Raw genomic sequence first — 24,803 nt, forward strand, 5'->3', positions numbered from 1 at the left:
TGCGCCATCTGTCACTCACAGCTTTGCCGCTCATTCGTATTGGAAACGATTTACACGATACGTCCACTTCCGCCAACGGTATCCAAAAGGAAACGTCACATCGATCGATCATTCCTAGTGCCGGCCTGCACTAGACGAGATCACGTAACTATGTCATTTCAACACACCAGTTCATTCTGCAACGATCGATAGATTTGGACGAGCCGCCCCGTTGTGTGTCAAGTTCCAACATGTTGATTATTATGGGGTGTATTTCCTAAAACTCCGCGATGCAAACACGACGATCACGATAAGTTACTAAGCTACGGTAGCCTAATCGTTCGTCAAACCAGTTTTTATTCTCTGGCGAGATGCGTGCAGTCGTAACCAGTTTTCATGAGTCGATGAGAGCACCACGTGCTGTTGATTGGGGCACGCCACGCTGAAAGCAATGTTTTATGGTACGACTAGGTTGACGCGCAATTTTTCAAACTTGATTCATATTGATAAATTAAATTGGTTTCGAATGTTTCAAATCGTCTGTAGGTTCCAAAATTTTGTTTTGAAGCACGTTGAGTTGATTTGAGTTTACCATTGATGTTAAGATCGAAATTCTGGTTCCAGAGATATGGGTTATGGAATGTAACGTATGAACATTTTATACCGATATTTCCTGGAAAAGGCACAACCTTCTCATAATGAAAAGTTGCAAATTTGGAAACAATTCTTTTCGGCATTGACTTGTTCATTAAACAATGTTGTATGGAACAGTCTTTGGTATTTTCTTTAATATTTTCAGAATAGAGCAGGTAACCGGATTTACAATATAATGAGCCGTATAAATCATTCTTGATCAAAATGATAAAGGGACTGTTATGCCGAAAGGGATAAATCCTCTGACACAATAATGAAAGATTAATATGATTTTTTTTTTAAAGAAATTAAGAAATTGTTGGCCGATGTTAAAATTAGAAAATGGCAAATGCGAATTTTAATGCAAACCGAATCTCACATGGCATCATTATTGTAACAAATGAGTCTCCTTCGTCTTTTCCCAATGGCCAACTAGGCGAGATATTTTTTTTATAACGCACTCACAGAATTCAAAAATTAGCGCCTTGTGGACACACCAAACCAACACAAAACTGTTCACATACCGCGAGAAGAATCCCTTGCACCATCGATCTCCTCCCCTTACCCACGGTCGGCTACCTGTTTCAATGCGAACAAGTTAGAATGAGCATGGTGTAAAAATATACCAAATTTCGATCGCCAGGCCAACGTTAACCCACCAAACACGCCAAACCTATCTGGTGGTTACTTTTCTGCGGATGAAGAACAAGGCGAAAGAAGGGGGAACAATTTATGTCAACACGCGAATGTTCAGATTGCTGATTCTCGGTATTTTATTTCCACCTATCCTCCTCCGATATTCACACAGTCGGGGCACTGCTGCGACTTCACATGAGGAGAGGACATACCATTATCAAAATGTACACATACCTGGTCAGATGGCCCGAATGAAACGGTACTGTAGAAAAAATATAGTAGTTAGTAGTTACAGTAATCATAATAAACACCACAATGCGTAGTGTACAATGGTAACGCTTGTTTGCAAATACAAATTGCATGAAAGTCTCTTTCTTCGTTTCATGACTAGATAACATAGCATGCCTTGAAATAATGACCATTTCCGTTTCAATAAAAAATCAAAAACTGGTAACTGGGTTTTGCGGTAAAGTTTTATGTTATGGAACAAATTTTGACGTTCCTGGAGAGAATTCAATGTAAAATCAGTTTTGATAGTAAATAAAAGGATTGTTTACGTATCTTATTACAGAGAAAAAAGCTTTTTTTTACATTTTCTTTTCGGAAATAAGTCTACAGGAATACCAGATTTCATTGGTACAGAAACAATGTAGAAACTCGAATAACCAAAATATTTGTAATTTTATGGTTGTTTGTAGGGTAAATTTTATTGTAGATTCCTTGTCGGATATGCAATTTGTTTAACTAATTTCATCCAGCTTAAAGAGTAAAGTAAAGAGTAAAGCAATCATGTCTTCTGGGATGTTTCATGATGAAACAAGACCTGTATTTTTTTATGATATAGTTATAGTGATTAGTCTTTCCAGAAGAGATCATCGGTCAATCTCTTGCAACTTAGAAGTTATTGGCAAATTTTTGGAAAAAAAAAAGTTTCAAAAGCAATAACTTTTGAAAAAGCAAAAACGGGCAACCAGATACAATTGCAATTAGAAATGCTACATCAGCATTATAGAATTGAATAGAGTTCACTTGTCTATCGTTGTCTCCAGTAGAGTTATAGAGGATTTGATAAAACTATTGTTCTTAAAAAAATTTCGAATATCTTCGAAAATACTCGAGATAGGAAAACATATGCGTAAATAAAAATTGTATATTTTTGCGAATTAAATAACTTCGTATAATATATTAAACCCGTAGGAATGATAATAGACAAGATATTAAAAAAATATTTTTGGGTGTCATCCAAATGTAATGAGCTATAACTTCTTAAGCATTTAAAGAAGAGACTTCTTGTATTCAACGAAGGTATTCGTAAAAGCAATATACATAACTTTTTCAAAGACGTTAGATCATTTCTTTTACCAAAAAAAAAAAAATAGTTGAAAAATCTCACTTATAGGAGGATTAATCACAAAAATCATAGCAGTAAATGATAAACCTTGCTAGTTTTGTAGTGTTGTAGGGTAGTCCGAAAAAACTATTAACGTAAACTCAGCCATTTCCCCGTTAACAACCAATCACTATTTGTAACACCTTATTTTCAAAAAAAATTCCAAATTACTTACTTGCTCTACAACTTTGCTGAAGACTTGCTTAAAACTGAAAAGAGCGTTCTATAATAATTAAAAACACAATAGAATAATGTGTCTGTTATGGCAGTAGGGCTTATTATGACCCTATTTCGCAACTCTTGGTTTAGAACCAAGTATATGAAATGATGCCTATCGTCTAAGTCCAACTTTCAATTAAAGCATAATTACCTTCTTGAATTACCTGCTGTTAATTCGTCACATTCACATAGTGAACCAGAACAGGACACAAAGGCGCTTAGCAAACTCAAAAATATGAGCCATGAGATACCGCCTCATATCTCCTTACTCAAAAAAAACATATGCGTAAATAAAAATTGTATATTTTTACGATTTAAATAACTTCGTATAATATATTAAACCCGTAGGAATGATAATAGACAAGATATTAAAAAAATATTTTTGGGTGTCATCCAAATGTAATGAGCTATAACTTCTTAAGTATTTAAAGAAGAGACTTCTTGTATTCAACGAAGGTATTCGTAAAAGCAATATACATAACTTTCTCAAAGACATTAGATCATTTCTTTTACCAAAAAAAAATAGTTGAAAAATCTCACTTATAGGAGGATTAATCACAAAATTCATAGCAGTAAATGATAAACCTTGCTAGTTTTGATAGGTAGTCCGAAAAAACTACTAACGTAAACTCAGCCATTTCCCCGTTAACAATCAATCACTATTTGTAACACCTTATTTTCAAAAAAAATACCAAATTACTTTAAAAATACACGAGATAAGCCATTGTTGTAATATAGAAAGTTTTCATTTTGATAATTCAAAGCTTTTTACTGAACATCTCGAACTTCCCAAGTAGCATTTCTAGTTTTATAGCACACTACAAGTGCAATCTAAGTTTTAAGGGAGGCTTCAACAGTACCATAAAACCTTAATCGTTACTAGGGTTGTCAGAGTGATATTTCAAAAGTTATATTATTGAATAGGGATCTTTAATTTTGAAAAATTGTGCCAGTTTTTCATATGTATTGATAGCGGGTGTCCTTACGAGTACACTCATATCATTTTTTTTTTTATTCAAATCGTTTATTTGATAAGGCACGTTGCGTTAGCTTAAAGGTGCCAATTTTGTTTTGTTTTACATTTTAAATTGCTTAAAACTAGGGGATTACATATTGATTTTTTTAAAATGATACTAATGCGATTTTATAGCTATCTTATATATCTACACAAGGGGATAATATTATTTTCGTAAGATTAGGGGGGTCATTTAGTTTTTGTGGCAATATGGTTTGACATTTTTATCAGTGAGATTATTGGAGCAAATAATGTTTAATTAAGGGGGACAATTTTTTACGACTAACTTAAAACTAGGAATAACTAGAGGGCATGATTGAATTTTGTAAAGATTCGTAATTATAGTTATTTTTGTGGGTAGTAGAGTTGGGCAATTTCAACGAGATTATATAATATAATAGTTAAAACTAGAAGAGACAAGAAGAGCTAAATGCTTCGTGATGATATTGGGGGGTAGGGTTGTTACTTCTGGGTATAAGAGTCAGGGGAGGGAGGGTAGACAAAGATGGCAGGGAGAGAAAATTATTTCAGTTTCAGGCATCGTGAGATCAACGGATGGATTACAAACTCGGGTGGCCTTAATCAGGGGAATCATGTACTGGGACGCCGGGTGGTCCTCCTCAAGATGGCAGGGGTTTTTCCAGACGATTTCGTAGTACGGCTCAGATGTGGATCGGCTACATTTCGAGTTAAGCGTGTTATGTTCGTGCCGTAGGTCCCGTGTTTGTTGGCTCATTCGATACAGATGCTTTGATACAGGTGGAAGAGCGTTCTGAGAATGATAAGGAAAATTACAAGGGGCAGTTAGACTTGTATATTGATGGTTTTCACAAAGGTGTATATAAGGGACATATAGAGAACATCGCGGCTTGCCAGCACATCTCGAACCGGGACGTTGGTTGGTCTTCCTCGGGCCCGCAGGGTATCCATTAGCCGAGACCTAGCGGAACTGTACTCGGTGCACGCCCAGACAATGTGCTCGATGTCGTGATAGCCGTCGCCACAAGCGCAGATACCACTATCCACGAGCCCAATACGCCGGAGATGTGCATCCAGCGTGTAATGGTTTGCCATGAGTCGGGACATCACACGAATGAAGTCACGACCCACATCCATCCCCTTGAACCAAGGTTTCGTCGATACCTTAGGGATTATCGAATGTAGCCACCTTCCCAGCTCTCCGCTGCTCCACGAAGTTTGCCAACTTTCGAGGGTTCTCTGATGAGTAATACTGAAAAATTCGCTGAAGCAAATTGGTCTTTCGTAAACGTCTCCTTCTAAGGCACCCACCTTAGCTAAGGAGTCTGCCTTCTCATTGCCCGGAATGGAGCAATGAGAAGGGACCCATACCAAGGTAATCTGGAAAGAGTTGTCAGATAAAGCACTCAGTAGCTCCCGTATTTTCCCCAAAAAATACGAGGAGTGCTTTCCATGTTTCATCGAGCGAATAGCGTCAATGGAACTGAGGCTATCCGAAACGATGAAGTAATGGCCTGCGGGTAATGTTTCAATGACTCCAAGGGTATACTGAATGGCAGCTAGTTCTGCGGCGTAAACTGAAGCAGGGTCACTGAGTTTGTAGGAGGCGGTGAACTTTTGATTGAAAATACCGAAGCCAGTGGATCCTTCGAGGTTTGATCCGTCAGTATAAAACATCTTAGAACAGTCGACTTCTCGGAATTTATTATAAAAAATGTTTGGAACCACTTGTGGGCGTATGTGTACACTCATATCATTCTTAAACCTTAATTATTCTTTTATGATTTTTAAATTTAAAAAAACCAAATTAAATTCAACCAGCAAACTGACAGTTGTCCTACTAAATGACATCTGCAAATATCTCGTTCGCCTCATTGTTAACCGGGACAGCACCCCACACAGCATGATCTGGTACTTTTTCAATCCGCTAGCAGCCTGCTATCCCAAGTTTCATCTGCAAACTATGGTAGATCTGATAAGGCAACCTATAGAGTCGTGCAAGTCGCATGGGTTTGGATGTGTTATTGTCCTAAAAGGAAACAAACTAAAAAATGTTTTTTCCAATAGTTTCGGGCCAAAAAATTGAAAAAAGACTGAGATATTAACTCACGGTACTAATCTGCATCAGAATATGCCTTAACCCGCACACTCCTAAAGATCCCTATTGACTTTAAAGGGATCATCCCTAAACAAGCAGCAATAATGTCGAAGATATAAAAGATAAAGACTGTGTGTCTTCGGCAAAGTTATTGGCAAAAGCTTACTCTACAACTTTGCTGAAAACTTGCTTAAAACTGAAAAGAGCGTTCTGAAATAATTAAAAACACAATAGAATAATGTGTCTGTTATGGCAGTAGGGCTTATTATGACCCTATTTCGCAACTCTTGGTTTAGAACCAAGTATATGAAATGATGCCTATTTGGCTAGTAAAGTTCAAGTTATATTCTTCATCAGTTATGCCGATATTTATTCACAACTATCGTCTAAGTCAAACTTTCAATTAAAACATAATTATCTTCTTGAATTACCTGCTGCTAATTCGTCACATTCACATAGTGAACCAGAACAGGACACAAAGGCGCTTAGCAAACTCAAAAATATGAGCCCTGAGTTACCGCCTCATATCTCCTTACTTCGCTACAAATATATAAAACATTTCACTGAGTCCTACCTTTTCTTTAGCTGGAGAAGCCATAACCTATTAATTCTCATAAAAGTACTCGTTTAACGCTAAGATAGACCTAATGTTATAAGATGTGATTCAGAAATTTTCGCCATGTTTCTTCAGATACACTACCGCAATCAAAACAATCTTTTTTGCATTTAGCACACAGGAAAGAATCAGCAGTGCGGCCAAACAAAAACATAAGCTTGAAAATATATTGTAATGCAATTTGTGTAAGTAATCCATCATTTCAAGTTATTCATATAATTGCTGATTACAGAAATTTAATTTTCACCTGTACATAACGTGACAATGCCATGTTTGCTGTAAACTAGGCATTACCAGTTCGCATGACTATTTCCAGCGAGTCATGAGTTGGTTACCAGATAGTCGTTTCGCTGGGTTGTTCTAAACCGTTAATAATGCACAATAATGACCGCACTACTTAAGAAATCTATGAAAACTCGTTAGGCTTCACTTTAAAACACACACTTTCACTCGTTCTGTAATTGTATTGTTTCAAGGGATTAGTCAAAGCTATATGCGCAATTTACAGATTGTATGTCGAGCAATAAACGCAAACTAAGATTGCCCATGCCAAACGCATAGCCCGCTTCTTTTATTTGAGCATATACTTCTTCTAGTTTATACAGCGACTCAAATGTTGCTCATGTTTGGCCAACTTCCAGTGTAATTCTATAAGATCGAAAAAGTACATAAATTTACCATCGGAGTTCTCTGGCAAAGTAGCGTAATAAGGGCCGGCGGAAAGCGTGGGTAGTACTACCCACTCGAAAATAACCGAGTGGGTAATTACCCACTCGAATTTTGTTTTACCCATTTCAAAAAATTAAGATGCGCAAGGCATGTATCTCGCACTACACACATTCGAAAACATCGATGTACCATTTGCATAAACGAACGTGATTTAATGTGAATGTGATGTAAGCGTGTGCATTGCGAAAAGGAAAACAATCCTTACTAATGGACCCCTCACCCTATGCTTTCTACCCACTCGGGCATAAAGTGTTTCGCTGCCCCTGTACGTAATTCATGTTCATGACGTCAGGACCGTAGAAACAATTTTTATAACTTCTATTCATAGTTGGCACTCCGTGATTGACTAGAGCAAGCAAAATTGCACAGAGAAGCAACGAATGGGGTCTGGGAGTAGCTATCCATTCTGAATATGCCCGTTTCGAGAGTTCTATACTTTGAAATGCCAATAGAGGCGCCGGTCACGTCCTTACAGTCATCGTGGAAGCGCAGGTAAAAAGCTACAAATCTGGATTCACCTTGATAAATGAAACGCATAGTACAACCGCACCCAAAAGTGTTATCGGTTGTTTACTGCTCTGGGCAGTCGGCTGCCGAGAATTTACGATAGATTTATGGTTTGTTGAATTAATTTGAAAACGCTCGGTTTATATAAAAAAGCAACTTCAGCTCCGGACTGCTTATGTTTAATTGAATCCAACGGTACGTGAACGATTTTATTATTCCTTGTTTCTGGCGAAACTAGACATTCCAAAAACAGTACAATATAATTAAAGGCGATTACCTTTAGTGTCTCGATACATTTATCGACATAGATATGCTAATACCTTTGTAATTGAATATTTCGTAATTCGAGTATTATTTATCGTATATAAAATTTGGCATTTATATAGCAAATAGAATGACAATTATATTTTGTTTTCTTTTTCCTATGACCAATTTAATAAGTCAATTCTCAAACCTCATACATGACCATGCGTATTACCCACGCACATTCCTAATTGGTCAAATAAACACTAAACAAAAAAAGAAATTAGTTTGTTTAGTCCAAGGAAATGTCAACTCGATTGGCATTAACCGGCGGATACGTGTTCCTTTACAATACTATCAAATCAAAGAACATTTAACATTACATGCGACATAATATGTGCAATTCGGAATATAATAAAATGAAGACTACTTACTTTTTTGCAATAAACTAAGATCAGAAAAATTTGTTGATATCAGAAGTGTTATCATGAAATTCGTAATTTCTCTTCGCCTTATTGCAATGTGTTATTTTTTGTTACTATCGAATTTTTAATCTCGGAGTAACGTGACAATATGATCATGATCATAAAAGTGTAACTGATTCGTGGTATCTTATTTTGTAAAATATTTCACGAACACGATATCGTGATCAGTTTATATTAATCTTTTATATGCTACATTCCATAACCTATATCTTTGGAACCGGAGCTCCGATTTAAACAACATAATCAATTTACTGACATTATTGTATCTAAATCAATGATCTGAACTGTTTTGCGGGATAAATTGAGGCTTCTTTGGTACACAATAAAACAAAGTTACAAATTCTGTAAAACTCGACCGCCAGCATGCTTTAATGGGCAGAGTAGGGATGCCTTGAAAATTGAAATTTGCATCAATCTTCAAAGAATCAGTCGGTTTTTGGTTAATAACCATTTCGACAATCGATCGTCAAAGCGTTTCGCGGTCTTCGAGACATCGATTTATTTTTAGGAGACCCTAGGTGACTCCTGGAAGAATTATTCGACAAAAGTCGATTTCCCCATATGAAATCCCATGTAAACTTTAAACCTTGGGCGAAAACATATAGTTTCACCGATCGAGCTTAGAATGTGCACAGTTATTCTAGGATCCAAATGGAACCCAGATAGTTGCTCGGAGCAAAATTTCAATTTTTTCATATAATGTTCATGGTTCATGAATTTATGGCGCTTTATTCACGATTTGCGAACAATTTTTTTTTTCGTGTGAAGGCGGTACTTTATGTGAACTTCCTAACTTCGTACTATAGAGGTGCGGTAACCTCTGTATGTATGGGAAAGATAGGCGATGCCAGTCCTTTTGATATGTAGTTTCGCTAAATGGCTTAAAAATATGATATTTAATCGGCGTTAGTTATTTTTTCCTCCAATTTAACTAATTTTTATTTGCGGGCAGGGTTCAAGATATGTAAGAGCTGGAATATCCAAATCAGCCCTTGAGCAGAGTTTTCTGTGATCTAGCGGCTGCTCCCTCTATTGACACGAAGGTATCTGACCTGGGCGCGTGACCAATGTTCTCTGACTATATGTAACACCGTGCATTGATTTGTAACATTGTAACTCTCATTGTTACAAACAACCTGATGAAAATTTTCCTTAGAATTAAAAAAAAAGTTCGTCAAATGGTTCACAGTCTGAATCGATCGTCCTGGCCTACTCTGTTTTTTGCTAGGAAGGTACGAGCAATACGAAAAATCGCAGCAAGCTGGGGAACAGTAAAATTTAAATGTCAAGGTTGACTGCTACTCCTCGTCTCTACCAACACTGTTGTTTTATTCAGCTCACTCCGCTGCACAGGCAATCATTGTTTACATCTGATATCTGTCGAAAATAGCTTGAGCCAAAGCAAAACGAGCCCCAATATTAAACATACCACTTATGAACACAACCGCCCAATAATTGACTAAAGCGTATCCAGTGGGATCGAGTTCATAATTTGTGCCCACGCCTCCACTTTGCTACGCGATCGTCGCGCACTCCATTCGAGGATCGAAAACAATCAAGTTTCACTTTCTTCCGATTGTTTGCCGAAGCCGTCACGTCTAATAACAACAAACGGTTTAAATATTTGGAAATCGGTTGATGGTGTAGCTATTGCGGGGAAGATAGAAACCATCCAGAGGAGCAAGAGCTAGTTTGTGTTTGTCAACTGACAAAGTAGGCTTTTCGGTCATACTGAAATCGATGACGCATAAGTTTCGAAAGGCACAAACGCACTTCACGAAGGTGGGTGGATACGTTAAATTACAGCTTCAGCGCTCCCCTATCAATTCAACGCACGCAACCGACCGGGGACAGTAAAAAGCAGCAATTGCGCGCACAGATTGTCGCAATAAATAAAATATTAGTCGCTGATGGACCGCAAGCTGGTCTAGTCACGTGAATGGACGGGTGCACACACGGACTTCGGTTACGTACGCGGACTGTAACCAATTCCGGCGCAGCAGACCGCATAGATATATGTACGTGTGTATTTGTGCCAATGTGAGGATAGAGAGAGAGAGGTCATATTCATTTAGATTTTCTAGTTGACGAGCCGAATGATGTGTGTTACATGTCGTGAAATTATTCTGAATGAGTATTGTTTGTTTTGAATCTACTTCTTTACCAGTCAAACTTAAACTGATTTTTTTTTTAAATATGTATTTTCAAAGTCTACGTACGTACATTCATTAAATTCATTAGATTCTCGGTTTTTTTCGTTGTACATTACAAACATTTATCCTTCCACTTTTCATAAGAAAAATCAAGTTTATTATCATACTAACTAAACACTTACTTTTCTGTCTAATTCTAGCAACCGGAACTACAAACACTACGACCACAACCAATGGCGGCAGTGCAGCCAACAACGTTGATAACTATCACTTTAAAACACTGGTCCCGTCGGTGGCCGCCGGGGCTATCATCGGCAAGGGAGGCGAAACTATTGCCTCCTTGCAGAAGGATGCTGGAGCGCGTGTGAAAATGTCCAAGGCACATGACTTCTATCCGGGTAAGAATCAGAAATCCACATTCCACAATTTAACTAGCGACCTATTTCGTTGTCGTCGAACGACTGTTTCGCGAATGCGCCCCTATTAAGTATGTGCCTGCAAATCTGCAACCGTTTTCCCTTCTGTGAACCATTCTATCCAATGTTTCTATCTCTTCATCCAACGATTCCCGACTTAGTTTTGTTATCTATCTTCTCGTTTTAGTTATTAACGTACTACTACTTGCCTCTGTCTACGATTATCTGTTAGTGTTCCGTTCGTTAACTTTCTTCAGTATTCGCCAACAGAATCTAAACAGAAAACCACCTTCATATTATTACTAATTAACAATTACGCGGTGACAAAACATTCACAAACTTAACTAAGAACTTGTACCCGCGCCTTCCATCGGACGATCAGCTTTCATGTAGCATTCATATCTGCTCATTGCGATCATTTATCTGTGTAACTTTATTGTTTTACTTTGCCTTCATTCAATGAATCAATATTTACTCGTTTGTTATCTCTGTGTTAACCATTCACGGTATCTTCCGAATACAAAAGAAAAACATAAAACAACAGTAGAATCGAGATAGGCCGTGCCTATTTTGGATCATTTTTCCATAGCCTACTGAAACTAATGTTCGAAACTCCATTGCAGTATGTTTCCCAGAAACCCTCTGGGCTCTCCCATTCACACTCTATTTTCTCTGTCTCTATCAGCATCTGTAAAAAGTTTCACATTCTCAGCTCACCGAATATCTCTTTTTTTCTCTCTCTCATTTTACTTCTCATCCTCAAGGAACATCCGAACGCGTCTGTCTCATTAGCGGCACAGTCGATGGTATATTGACTGTGCTCGATTTTATCATTGATAAGATTCGCGAGAAGCCCGACATGACCAAGCCATTAACCGATATCGACGCCAAGCAGGCGGCCGAGCGCGACAAGCAGATCAAGATACTGGTCCCGAACTCGACGGCCGGTATGATCATCGGCAAAGCCGGGGCCTACATCAAACAGATCAAGGAGGATTCGGGCTCGTACGTACAAATATCGCAAAAGCCGAAAGAACTCACGCTACAGGAGCGTTGCATTACCATAATCGGCGAGAAGGACAACAACAAGATTGCATGCAAAATGATCCTGGCTAAGATCGTCGAAGATCCCTCATCCGGTTCATGCTTGAACGTATCATACGCAGACATCAACGGACCGGTGGCCAATTTCAACCCCACTGGTTCGCCATTTGCCGCATCACAGAATCCCACTTTTAGCTCCAGTACCGCATCATTAAATTCCACACTGGGCGGCGCTATGCCCGGGGCTTCCGCGACCGGTTTACTGGTCAACGGCACCGGATTGAATCTGTCATTAAATCTAGGTGCACCTTCACCACAAACTAATCCTACAGTTACCACACAATTGCTTGAACATATTAAGGTAGAAGTTTCATTTCGATAATTTTATATATTCTTTTTTTTCTCGTTTTTTTCCTATCTCTCTCTCTCTCACTTTCTGTCGCATATTTTTCCGAAACGACAGTTTTCTTTTGTGTTCTCGAGGCGTCTCTCGAAATGCAACCCTCCATCCGTGATTTTGTCTCGCTCTCTCCTCAGAACAAAGATATAAAAGAAGACGAACACGATTTTTTGGCGTCAGCTCTCAGAACTCTCTGAACTATTTCTCTGTCTCTTACTATATAAGCTACCCTCCCTGATGTCCCATGGTAATCAACGGCTCAACTAACAATTTCGTCTTCTCTCTATTTTTTCTCCGTTTTTTTCTTTCCGTTTCATCTCAAAAACAATTGCAGGGTGCCATGAGACAGTCCGGTTACTCCGACACGGCCACAAATGAGGTACACGCTGCACTGTCCGTCCTCGCCAAGTACGGAGTGCTGGGTATCGGTGTCGGTCTCCAAAACGGAACCCACACAGCCCCGTTGAGCTTCCTCGGTGTGCAAGAGTTGCAGCAGTCCTCGGCCGCAGCAGCAGCCGCCTCTGCAGCCAACAGTGTATACGGAGCGGTGGGACAGCTGAATCTGGATTCGTATCTTCACGGTGCTGGCACCGCGACACCTCGTACATCCCTGGAACGCTACGACGCTACCTTCGATCCGTTTCGGCATCCGGGAACGCAGGCCGCCACACCGATCTCCATTAACAATAATGCCTTCGGGTTAACTAGTGCCAATGCGCTAAATGCGGCCGCCGCCGCCCAATCGCTCGGATCGCTCAGTAAGAGCCCAACACCGGCCGAGATGAGCACCAGCAAGGAGAAGAACGTGGAGATCCCCGAGGTGATCGTTGGTGCTATTCTAGGTAAGTGACGGTTTGCTGTGTTCCATAGTTTACTTGTAGTCACAGGTCATCGCGCGGCGTCTCATCAAGCCATCCAAGTCTACTAATTTCTCCGCGTGGCCATACAACCTCTCATCATAAGACATTGAATAACAAAGTCGTCGCGTGGATCACGGTATGAAGCAGTCATTCGCGCATTCCCTCCTAATACAATCTACGTCCAAGTCTCATGCGCGCGCAACCATTCCATCTCAGTTATCATCATCATCTCGATCTCTCTCTCTCTATCATATCCACACGCTCACACTCTCTTTTTCTGTCACGTTTTGGAAACATGCATGATTTATTCATCTCATCAGGACATATACCGTGACAGTGAGTTGAAGTGTTGTTGTTTTTTTTTTAATTTTTTGTACATACGAAGTGAGCTTTATTCTTCATAACACTTGATATTTTACTGAGCTACGTTGAGTTGTTCATTGTAAAATTAAAATGCCTCTCAGTCCCGTCGATAGGTGCATTGTTCGCGGACCCAGCCAGATAGAAAACCATGCCATAGGATGTCAAGCTGAGCATCGTCCTAAAATGTCTTATATAAACGGTTTTATATAAAAAAAAACAGTCTAAACAGAACGGCAATGTAATTAAAAACAAACTCTACGACTTATTGACTTTGATTTTTCTCGACAAAATCGACTGTACTAACACGACTTTCACTTATCCGGTTTGTGTAGTTTCCATGTTATAGCAGAAAATTATTTATACAATGTTGGGATAGGGAATGCGCCGTTTCTACGGATCTGTGGATGTGAGCTCAAATTCTTCAGATTTTCAATAAATCCCACGTTTTCCATGAATTTGACATAACAATGCTCTAGTTAGGTTAGAGACTTGTTGGATTATATTCAACGTGATGTTGACTGAAGATGTCGAAGTCAGTGGACCTATCCACTTTTGGTCAATCCTTGTGCGTGACGAATAAAAAAACATTTTAAGGTCACGTAAATAAAAATAAAAAAGTCAATCCTTGCGGCAGTAGATCTCTCGAAATTTGTTAAAAGTACGTTTGAGACCATCTGCGGGCGTATGTGACCTGGAATTCTACAATGGATGTATCGAGGAATACAGTTGAATCTAAAATATCAGCCGATACGAATTGTGATCGGAGACAGGTTTTCCAGGTTTCCATCTTGCCTTAAACTATGAGAAACAAGCTTGAATAAAATCAACAAGCACATTTCCACAGCGTCAGGTAGATTTTTAAACGCGTAGAATTTGATTCCTTCTGCTCCCGTGGCATGATAAGAGAGTAAGTGAAAACTCCGTAATCGAAAATGGTCATCCTTTCGCGATATTACACAACGCAGTAGATCAGTGCCGGAGCAGACTCCGGACTTGCCTTCTAGGCGAAATAAAATATTGAAAAGTTTGAATATTCCACGTTTTCATGTATTGATCCAGTTTCCCAAACGTCGGCTTTGTTTCAAAAAGTGCTCATTGATGATTCTGTCGTTAACCCATGAAAAAAACTGTTCCAATATCCGCGTTTTTTTGGATCGAACTCCTCATACGCGTTTTTCAGATTTCGTATAGTCGAAAACAAGCGGGTACATCTGAGAGTACTTTTTTACCATGGATTGAAAGAACGTTTTTGAGTGTTCCTGCCAGGTACTCGTTTTGTCTGAGTATGAATTGCGGAATAAAGAATCAAATGAGACAAAAACTTGTACCCTTCCTCCGGAGGAATTTGAAACAGGAATCAGGGACATGTAGGACGATTAAGCAAAAATTATGACTCTTCAAACACCGAACAAACGGTACACGGTACAAAAATAGTGGACAGATACACGAACCTTATCGAAGAATATATATATTTCGACAAAGCACTCGACTCGATGAGGGTCACTCGACGACGTATTATTTTATCCCGTCTTTTGCAATCGAAGCTGAATTAATCTTCTCTGCTTAGTGTCCTTGAAACAGCGAACACCGCAAATCAGCAGATCTACGCATGCCAAATTCGTATCAGTGACGACGCCGTCGATCTCAATTTTGTGAGCGGGCTCGTAAACTTGGCAGACCCTCGCGAAAAACATTTCGCCAGAAATGTCATTTCCCGCCTTCGGTCAGAAACTCACAACGCTGAGCTTACCCGGATGAACATTTAAAATTGCCCAAAATCTGCAAATCAGGTTTAAAAAATTTTCAGAATATTTAGTGATCGACGGACCAAAATCGCCAAAAACGTGTCATAAAATGACGTCGCGTATTGTTCGTCATATAGCTGTTCTAATCAATGTTGACGAGACATAGATTATATCCGATGACCTTGAACGCTTGTTCGCTACAGTGGGGTTCAGCTATTACCTAATAACCTAATGCAGCGACTCTCAACCTTTTTCAAATCGACATTAGCCATGGTTGTTGCGGACCCCCACGACTTCACATCCATTTTCATGTTTATTTTTGACACGATTCAATGCATTACCATAACTGAGCCGTGGAGTTTTCATGATTTTACATCATGTAAAAATAAAAAATAACGCAAAGTTACTGCGGACGGGAAGGTCTTGTGCTGCGTGTTTAATGCCATTTTCTTGGCCCTGATTGTCCACCCCAACCTGGGGCTCAGCCCATTTGCTTTCTCTCATCTGGTTAGAAACTGGCATGTGGGGATCTGTCCAGGGTCTGTTCAGAGCATTACTTTGCAATTGCATTTTAACAACACGAACGCCGTTGGGAATGCCACTGCAATTTTTTCATCAAATATCGTTTAAAACGGAAATCTTTTAATGTGTTCTGGTCTAAATCGCGGCACTAGGTCGTGTAGGCGCACTTCAATTTTATCGTCATCCATATACTAAGTTTCTTGGTTTTGACATTTTCATATTCGACGCCGCGTTGCATGGTGTTCTTTGCAATAAACTTTTCTGTCTGGCCTTAACTTTTAAACGTTAACTATACACAGTTTCTCACGTGGTGTAGCTGTATGTATGTCACTTCCTTAAGATGCGCTTTAACGTTTGATAACAGTTCAACGTCTACTGTACTACCGTTATAAGCATATTTGTCCCATGTTCTATGGGATTCCCTATATACATGGGACAATTATGCATAGAACGGTAGTGTAGGTCAAAGGGGATTTTGTGCAAAGTCAATCGAAAAAATATTTCCCCGCTTTACGGGCACGTTTATTATCTGAGGCTGATTCATTTCACTGCGCAACTGGAGGCGATGATATAATAATGTTTGTGAAGATCAATTTTGTTTGCTAGCAATATATTATTTTTTGTTTGTTTGCGAAAAAGCGTTCAATTTCAATATCCAACCGAAAAAAAAATTCATTTTCGCGGACCCCCAGAAACCTTATTACGACACCCTAGGACTTCAGGTTGAGAATCACTATTCTAAATTATCATATCGAAGTCACCAACCTCGTGGAGTAAAATAGTCTGATTACCCCATTATAAAAACAACCCTCATGCCGTACCGTGAAATTCTCCTAAAACTAACTTCGGTGCGGTCAGACGTTCCGCGATATCAAGAAGCCACCGATGCCCAACCGCGGCTCTAGCAACTTTTGACCCTGACGTGACAAACGAAAATTTGAATGCCTGGCACCGAAGGCCGAAAAAATATCATTTTTGATCCCCAAGGGTACTCTTCCGCGGGAATCTTCTAGATACAAGCGGATAATAAATAAATAAATAATAATAATATTGGCCTTTACAAGGAATCTTAAAAGAGAAAACATTTTCCTTTTCTTATAGCTTCTAGACACAACAAAAGAAGTACTCTCGTCTGTGACGCACTTTTTCTGAGGCACATATTGAAGATGGTATAATCTAGAAAATCAGACCCGTCGAAGTACACTCAATACGAGTCTGAATGTAAATAGGATTTTGTTCCATTTTACGATAGGTGCTGAATGAATCTTCACTGGCGAGAGTTTTTGAAATAGCCTACCTCGTATTCCAGCAGATCCCCGCATGTTAAACTCGTATCGGTGACAACACCGTCAATCTCAACTTTACGATCGGGTACGTAGTCGCGATAGTGCTTCGTGAACTACTTGCCGCCAACAGTGCCATTTTAACACAACTCTGAGCTTATCCCAAAGAAGCTTTGAAATTTCGGTCACGACCGAAAATCGTTGCGTCAGGTCTAATGAATTCTTCAGAATACTCAATGACTGATCGAATTCAATGGATATTATTTCAAACGGGGTACTGGTGTCTTCGATGATGAATTTTGTTTGAAGCAATTTTACCATCAGGAAGGTTCTTGCTCGGAATTGAAATGATGCACGGTCCTAGAGCTTGGCATAAGGCAGTAATGTATTTGAAATGGGGATACAGGAATGACGGGAGTTATAGCACATTGGAAGAGAAATCATGCAGGATTATTGTTTATTCGGTGTACGGCAGTATAACAAAACTGTGTTTTTTGATCCTCTTCACAACCGCCCAGTAGTTTTTGATATGTTAAAGACAATCTGGTGGATCGATTTCTTTCCCGACGAAATATATATCCTTTTCCTTGAGTCAAAGTTGTTTAGTCATAATGCACCGACACTACATCCACCCAAAACAGTAAATACTGATACTATGCTCCTCATGTACAGGGAACAAATGCTTCTGCAAACATTCAGATCTTTTAATTTCCGGAAGGTATAATTCCGATGGCGTAAAAAGTAGTAGACTTCAAACCACAGGATCACATTGCTTGCCATACCAGCAATTTTTGACCAAACTTCTCTATTTGAATCAAATTGTCCGCGTTGCTTGTACCCTCTCCTGCGATGGTAATGGAAGGGCTTTAGAATCCTTTTTCATATAGTTCTCGTCGTCCATTAAAATGCATGCATTCAGGCACTGCAAAACTCCTGAAACGATTTCCAGGTGCTTATTTGGCATTTTCTGCTTTTTGTAGGCCTTCGGGTTGTTCGGTTTCTTGATACTTTGGATAATTCCGTCGCTTGTACTCGCTATATTGCCCAAAGCAGGTATCGACATTGATTTATTCTTCCTAATTATAAATACTACTTTCAAGTCCTCGGGTTTTCTATCTCGCCCAGCCGTTCATCCACTTGTTAATGATCGCTTTAACATTCGCGTGATGAACTCCAAAGTGCTTCGCCAATTCACTTGTGCAATTTTTTATTGGAAAACATCGGGGCAGTCAATTACACTGGTTTTGCACTTTCCAGCAGAAGTGGGAATGAAACACGTCTAGTGGCCTGCTCTTCTGATAGAAAATGTAACACCAGGGCTATCCACTGCCCCGGAGTTTTCAATGAAAAACCCCATTAGCCACCTTAAGTTTCACATCACTTTCAATGCGCGACCTTTCGGAAACAAAGAATTTAAACCATACAGTAATAGTAAACAAACCAAAAAGCTGACAGCCAACCGCACAGCATGCTGTGATGGGCTTTTTAAAACTATTACACAACTCAAATGTAATAACTTATTTCCGATACCCTGCAAATATTCGGAAGAAAATTAATTAAGGTGAAGTTATGAGATTTTCGGATTGAAGACATGTATCAAGCTTTGAAATGTTCATCATTGTTAGTCCGTCTACCAGCTAATCGTCCAGTCAGTAGTATTACCGTATAATTAGCAAACACATAATACAAACGAATCGAGGAGTCTTTTCTGATACTTCAACAAAAAATCACCACATTCACACGTCAAAATCTCACAGCCACAGTTCAACAAACAATATTCATTTCAAAATCTCAAAAGCATGATACAGTTTAGTAGCGCTTTTCACGTCGCCTCATCAGTATAAACAGTTAAAAAATCACACTTTTGTACAATAGTTATCCCTTACTATCACACTCTACACCCTTTATTAAGTTCACCCCCTTCGCGCGTGTTTCATCCCCTTTCACAAACACCCGAACAACTCCCCCCGCAACAGGCACCCGTTTCAAGTATAGTTCCGTTATTGTCGTTTTCCTGTTTGATCACCACCCAACCCTGCCATCGCTGACCTCACGATTCCGCTCGCTCGCTCCCTCTACCAATTCTGTGTGTGTTGTACTTGCAGGTAATCCCTACCTTCACTCCATCTATGCGCCGTTTCTGCAGTATGCATTTCCGATGATGAATGCATCGCTAGAAAACCCTGCCGATCATCACTATTGAAACGCGACATCCACACAAAACAGAAGGGGAAAGAAAAAATTGTGTAATGTGATGATACAATGAAAAAAAAATTTAATAGGTACAAAACGATAGCTGGTTAGAATTTAGAGTGTAGAAAGGTTTAAGTTAGTGACACCAAAACTAACGTTGTATATTTTTTTTATGAAATAGTTATCCATGAAACGATTCTAGTGAAGGAAAATTGCCAGTCGTGATAGTTAGTAGGAAAATGTGGTAGGATGTTTATTTTGTTTAGTGTAAGCGAAGCAGAGAAACGAACAATCCACTATCTATATTATTTTTATACATTAGAAGAGGAAGAAAAAACTATATTGGTCAAACCAAACAAATTTTTAAAATCAAAGACACTCGTTGCCATATTCCACTAACCTAGTTGGTTGGTTACAACAAAACGAAAGACACATAAACAACACTAGTTAGGAACACATCTCCACTAAAAAAGAACGACTAAAAGACACGCTAAAACTAAACAAACAAGAATAGCCAATGAAAGTGAGATATAGTACAAATAGGTAAGACGTTTATCAGAACCGTAGCTTAGCAAGAGTGACTATCTATGATGCTTGATGATGATGATGATGATGATGACGATGATGGATGGTGATGATCGAGACGCAATTTTAACACAATCCTCCCGCCCTTCAAAGCAAGATCAAAACAGCGAACTGAAAAAGCGATGATCGAGAGACCGAATCTGGCCGCTTTTTATTATTGATTCAAGTATATATCCTTTCTTTTAGACAATTTTGGTTATTTTACTTATACGATTACTAACCTGATACCATCTAAGACCGCAAACCACTGCACGTGTAGATGTCGCTTTTGTTTCACTAACTCCGGTGCTAGATTTCGGGATTGTCTCCTCAACTAACCAACGCGGAAGTGTTTAGAACCGAATAGAATTCGGTTTTCGACTGCTTCTGCTATCCTAGCATGCCGTGACGAATGCTGGCTTATGGTGTGTTGCTTAGTGATTATACGTGATGTACGGCATGTGCGCGTCAAAATAATGAATTCGGGTTTCCTGCTAATAAACAAAGCTTTTACTAACATTACGGCAAACATGATTCGAGGCTCCTCACCGAAGACTGAACGACTTTCATCAATTTCATTTCTCATTGTTCGTGCAATTTGTTGTAAAGACTAGTACACAAAACATTATTACAATTTGAAGGTGACAATATAAATATGTATAACAGAATTGTATATTGGTTCTATATTTCTTAGGCGAAAAGTTGCGGGATATGGTTGGTATTTACCGTGCCTTCCCATCGATTCAAAACGTATTTGATGACGGGTTTTTATTTATTTAGGATTGATTCATTACATTATTAATTTAAACAGAATTTACTAGGATTATATTACAATTCACAATATCGAGCGTATTCCTTTACTTCTGGTTTACTCACAAGAATTTTCATTTTTCTATGAAAATATGTATGGAAAATAGGCATATGAAATTTTATATACACTAATCACTTATTACTTTATTAAAATAGTAAAAATTTTTAAGGTTGCCGAAATTGCAGAACAAAGTTGTAAAAGCATTCAAAAATGTTATTAGAACCCGCTTTCAGTCGATTGACCCCCATCTCCCTAGCTAAAAAGCGGATCACTTTGTTATTGGTTCTAAACCCACTCCAGCAGCGCCATTACCATTGTGCAACATAACTGTACGTTATGGATTTGCGCTTCGACTTCGTCTCATCGGTATATGACTGACCAACTTGGTCACTCCGATAAACTAATTTCTAATTTCGAAACGAAAATTTGTGTTTACAAGTAAATTGGTCCCGCAAGCACGGAAGTACTGATTGCGATTAACAACCCAACACCTTGCATTCTGCCAAGCATTGATGAGACGAAGTCATTTGAATTATATTTGAGAATAGTCGGGTTATTAAAGTTGGGACTTTACTCCAATAGATCTAATTACTGGTCGCAGTAGTCCGTCTCCAATAAAAAGTTAGCTATTATACCCTTCGTTCACAAGGTCCACCCGTCTGACAATGTATCAAATTTTATGATTAAGCAAAAAATGCGTGGAGAGCATTTGATTTTATTAAAAACTCTTAATCCACTGAAATCTCTTCCAATATTCTGAAATGAGATCTAAAATTTTCTAAAAATTGAAACGTACTGAAGCTTTGTGATATGAGTCTTCATAAATCGAACTATCGTGTTTCGACCTCGTCTCATCAGTAGCTGACAGAGCTGGATACTATAAAGGGTGAACGGAATCAATTTGCTAATCATAACTATGGGAATTTTTAAGCGTATTGGATTCCTAAGGATGTGTTGATTCAAGTCTATATCCTTTCTTTTTGACTTATTTAAACTTCGATTATCATTTCCAGATTTTTTTAGTTTTCGTTAAGTTTGAGCTTGAACTTCACGCTAAACAGGCCTTGTGACAAACGCCATTTAGCACATGTTGAGAAAAACGATTTTTAAAATTTGAGTTTGAATATCTTATAAATGATAGAAACAATTCAGAGAAGGCAATTGATGCTTCTATCTATTCTGTATTAATCTCTCAAATATTACGAAGATTGGTTGACTATACTCCGAGTTTTTACTAAAAATGTAAACGAAAGTGGCTTAATTTGGTCTATAAACAATCGGGGAATTGAATTTTGAAAGAAATGGGTCAGGAAATCTAGAAAAATAGTATTTTTTTGCCAACCAACAAATGTATTAAAATATAAAAGCACAAAAATATAAAAATTTAAAAATATAATAAAATAAAAAGTATAAAAATATAAAAATAATAGTGTAAATATATAAAATATAAACATATAGAATATATAAATATATAGAAATATATAAAAGTAAACATACAGAAATATAAAAAAATAAATACAGTGAAGACCCCATTTAATCAGCCCCCGATTTTTGTCAGCCTCATATGTAAATTTATAGTTGATAGTTTGCTGGGCTCTAGCAGACAACGTGGTTCGAATTCGAGTAAATCCTTTCTTGAGCATATTTTTCTTATTTTAGAGATCCGAAATATGCAAAAATAAAAATTTGATTTTTTTTAAATTTTGCGCTGCCAGGCTCCTTTACGGGAAATTTAAACTAAATAATTGAAAAGGCTTATAAGGCTATATCTAGAGACTAAAGTATATTTTAAGAGCTTCGGTTTATTAAAAAGAAAGGAAAATATGTCCCGATTTTTTCAATGCCACCGTTTTATCAGTTCACCAAGGGGCTGATAAAAACTGGTTTTCACTAAATATGAAAGTATAAAAATATAAAATAAAAGTATAAAAAAAGAAAATAAAAATATAAAAATAACAATTTGAAAATATAGACATATAAAAATATAAAATATTGAAATATAAAAATGTTAAATATTAATATTGAAATATTAAAATATTTAAATATCAAAATATGAAAATATTCAAATATTCAAATGTTCAAATATTCAAATATTAATCAATTAAAATATTAAAATATTCAAATATTAAAATATTAAAATATTAAAATATTAAAATATTAAAATATTAAAATATTAAAATATTAAAATATTAAAATATTAAAATATTAAAATATTAAAATATTAAAATATTAAAATATTAAAATATTAAAATATTAAAATATTAAAATATTAAAATATTAAAATATTAAAATATTAAAATATTAAAATATTAAAATATTAAAATATTAAAATATTAAAATATTAAAATATTGAAATATTTAAATATTTAAATATTAAAATATTAAAATATTGAAATATTTAAATATTTAAATATTAAAATTATGAATGTCTTCTTGACTGTCGAGCTTCTATTATGAGGAGTTTTTCGGCTAATCAGTCATAAATTAGACAGCGAAAACAACAATATTGCTTTTACTTCCAACGATTCAATGGATTTATTCCTTTTAATCCTTGATAAAGGTGGAATAAATCCATTGAAACGTTGAAAGTAAAAGCAATATTGTTGTTTTCGCTGTCTAATTTATATCTGATTAGCCGAAAAACTCCTCATAATAAATATTAAAATATTAAAATATTAAAATATTAAAATATTAAAATATTAAAATATTAAAATATTAAAATATTAAAATATTAAAATATTAAAATATTAAAATATTAAAATATTAAAATATTAAAATATTAGAATATTAAAATATTAAAATATTAAAATATTAATTCCTTTTTTTATTTCGACTATGTTAGTCATATTTTCTTTTTTACGTTTTAACGACATTCAATTAGCTAGAGATTACTGGGTAGGGAATGTTATGAAAATTAGAGCCATAGTACTCAAGTGAGAGCAAGGATGTGAAGTTAACAGATCGGAAAACTAGAAGTGGCAGGGTCATTAGAACAGGCTTAATATCGCGCGGGCTTAATTTTTGCCTTCTGATAATGAGGGTCGAGCTTAGGCAGAATAACTACGAATCACCCGAGTTCACTATCACGTGTCCTGATAAAGGTAGACGTATCTATCTTTACCGTGACAACCGGCAAAAATTAAGCCACGCAAGATCACCACTGAAAACCTGTCGACGATTAGCATCAATCTTAATGATGATTGCTGCTGTTCATCTCTGTATGCTTTTTGAATGCCGGGATAGATTTTTATTAGACTATTGTCACTGTTCTTACAGTCGTGGCGAGTTTGCTACATTGTGTAAGGTAATGGCTGTGTCTACAGCGGCTACCCACCGCTGCCGATGGATTCCCATCAGTTTCTTTTTCTTTTTTTCCTTTTTTATTTCGACTATGTTAGTCACATTTTCTTTTTTACGTTTTAACGACATTCAATTAGCTAGAGATTACTGGGTAGGGAAAGTTATGAAGCTTAGAGCCATAGTACTCAAGTGAGAGCAAGGATGTGAAGTAAACAGTAAAATTAAGCCCGCCCGATATTAAGCCTGTTCTAATGACCCTGCCACTTCTAGTTTTCCGATCTGTTTACTTCACATCCTTGCTGTCACTTGAGTACTATGGCTCTAAGCTTCATAACTTTCCCTACCCAGTATTCTCTAGCTAATTGAATGTCATTAAAACGTAAAAAAGAAAATATGACTAACATAGTCGAAATAAAAAAAAGGAAAAAAAAGAAAAGGAAACTGATGGGAATCCATCGGCAGCGGTGGGTAGCCGCTGTAGACACAGCCATTACCTTAAAATATTAAAATATTAAAATATTAAAATATTAAAATATTAAAATATTAAAATATTAAAATATTAAAATATTAAAATATTAAAATATTAAAATATTAAAATATTAAAATATTAAAATATTAAA

General features: G+C 37.3%; 1 protein-coding gene across 13 annotated transcripts in view; it reads left to right on the forward strand.

The window, feature by feature from the left end:
* Positions 1–24,803, forward strand: part of LOC131676606 (RNA-binding protein Pasilla) — a 134,717-nt gene that overhangs the window by 95,963 nt on the left and 13,951 nt on the right. For 12 of the 13 annotated variants that reach the window (XM_058955761.1, XM_058955754.1, XM_058955758.1 and 9 more), the window contains 3 exons: positions 10,883–11,080; positions 11,863–12,503; positions 12,877–13,384. In XM_058955761.1, the coding sequence (XP_058811744.1) occupies positions 10,883–11,080; positions 11,863–12,503; positions 12,877–13,384 (1,347 nt within the window). Of the gene's footprint in view, positions 1–10,882; positions 11,081–11,862; positions 12,504–12,876; positions 13,385–19,420; positions 20,260–24,803 lie in introns of all 13 variants that reach the window. The other variant, XR_009303208.1, reaches the window with a different exon arrangement.

Source organism: Topomyia yanbarensis, chromosome 1, assembly GCF_030247195.1.
Source record: "Topomyia yanbarensis strain Yona2022 chromosome 1, ASM3024719v1, whole genome shotgun sequence".
NCBI classification, from domain to species: Eukaryota; Metazoa; Arthropoda; class Insecta; order Diptera; family Culicidae; genus Topomyia; species Topomyia yanbarensis.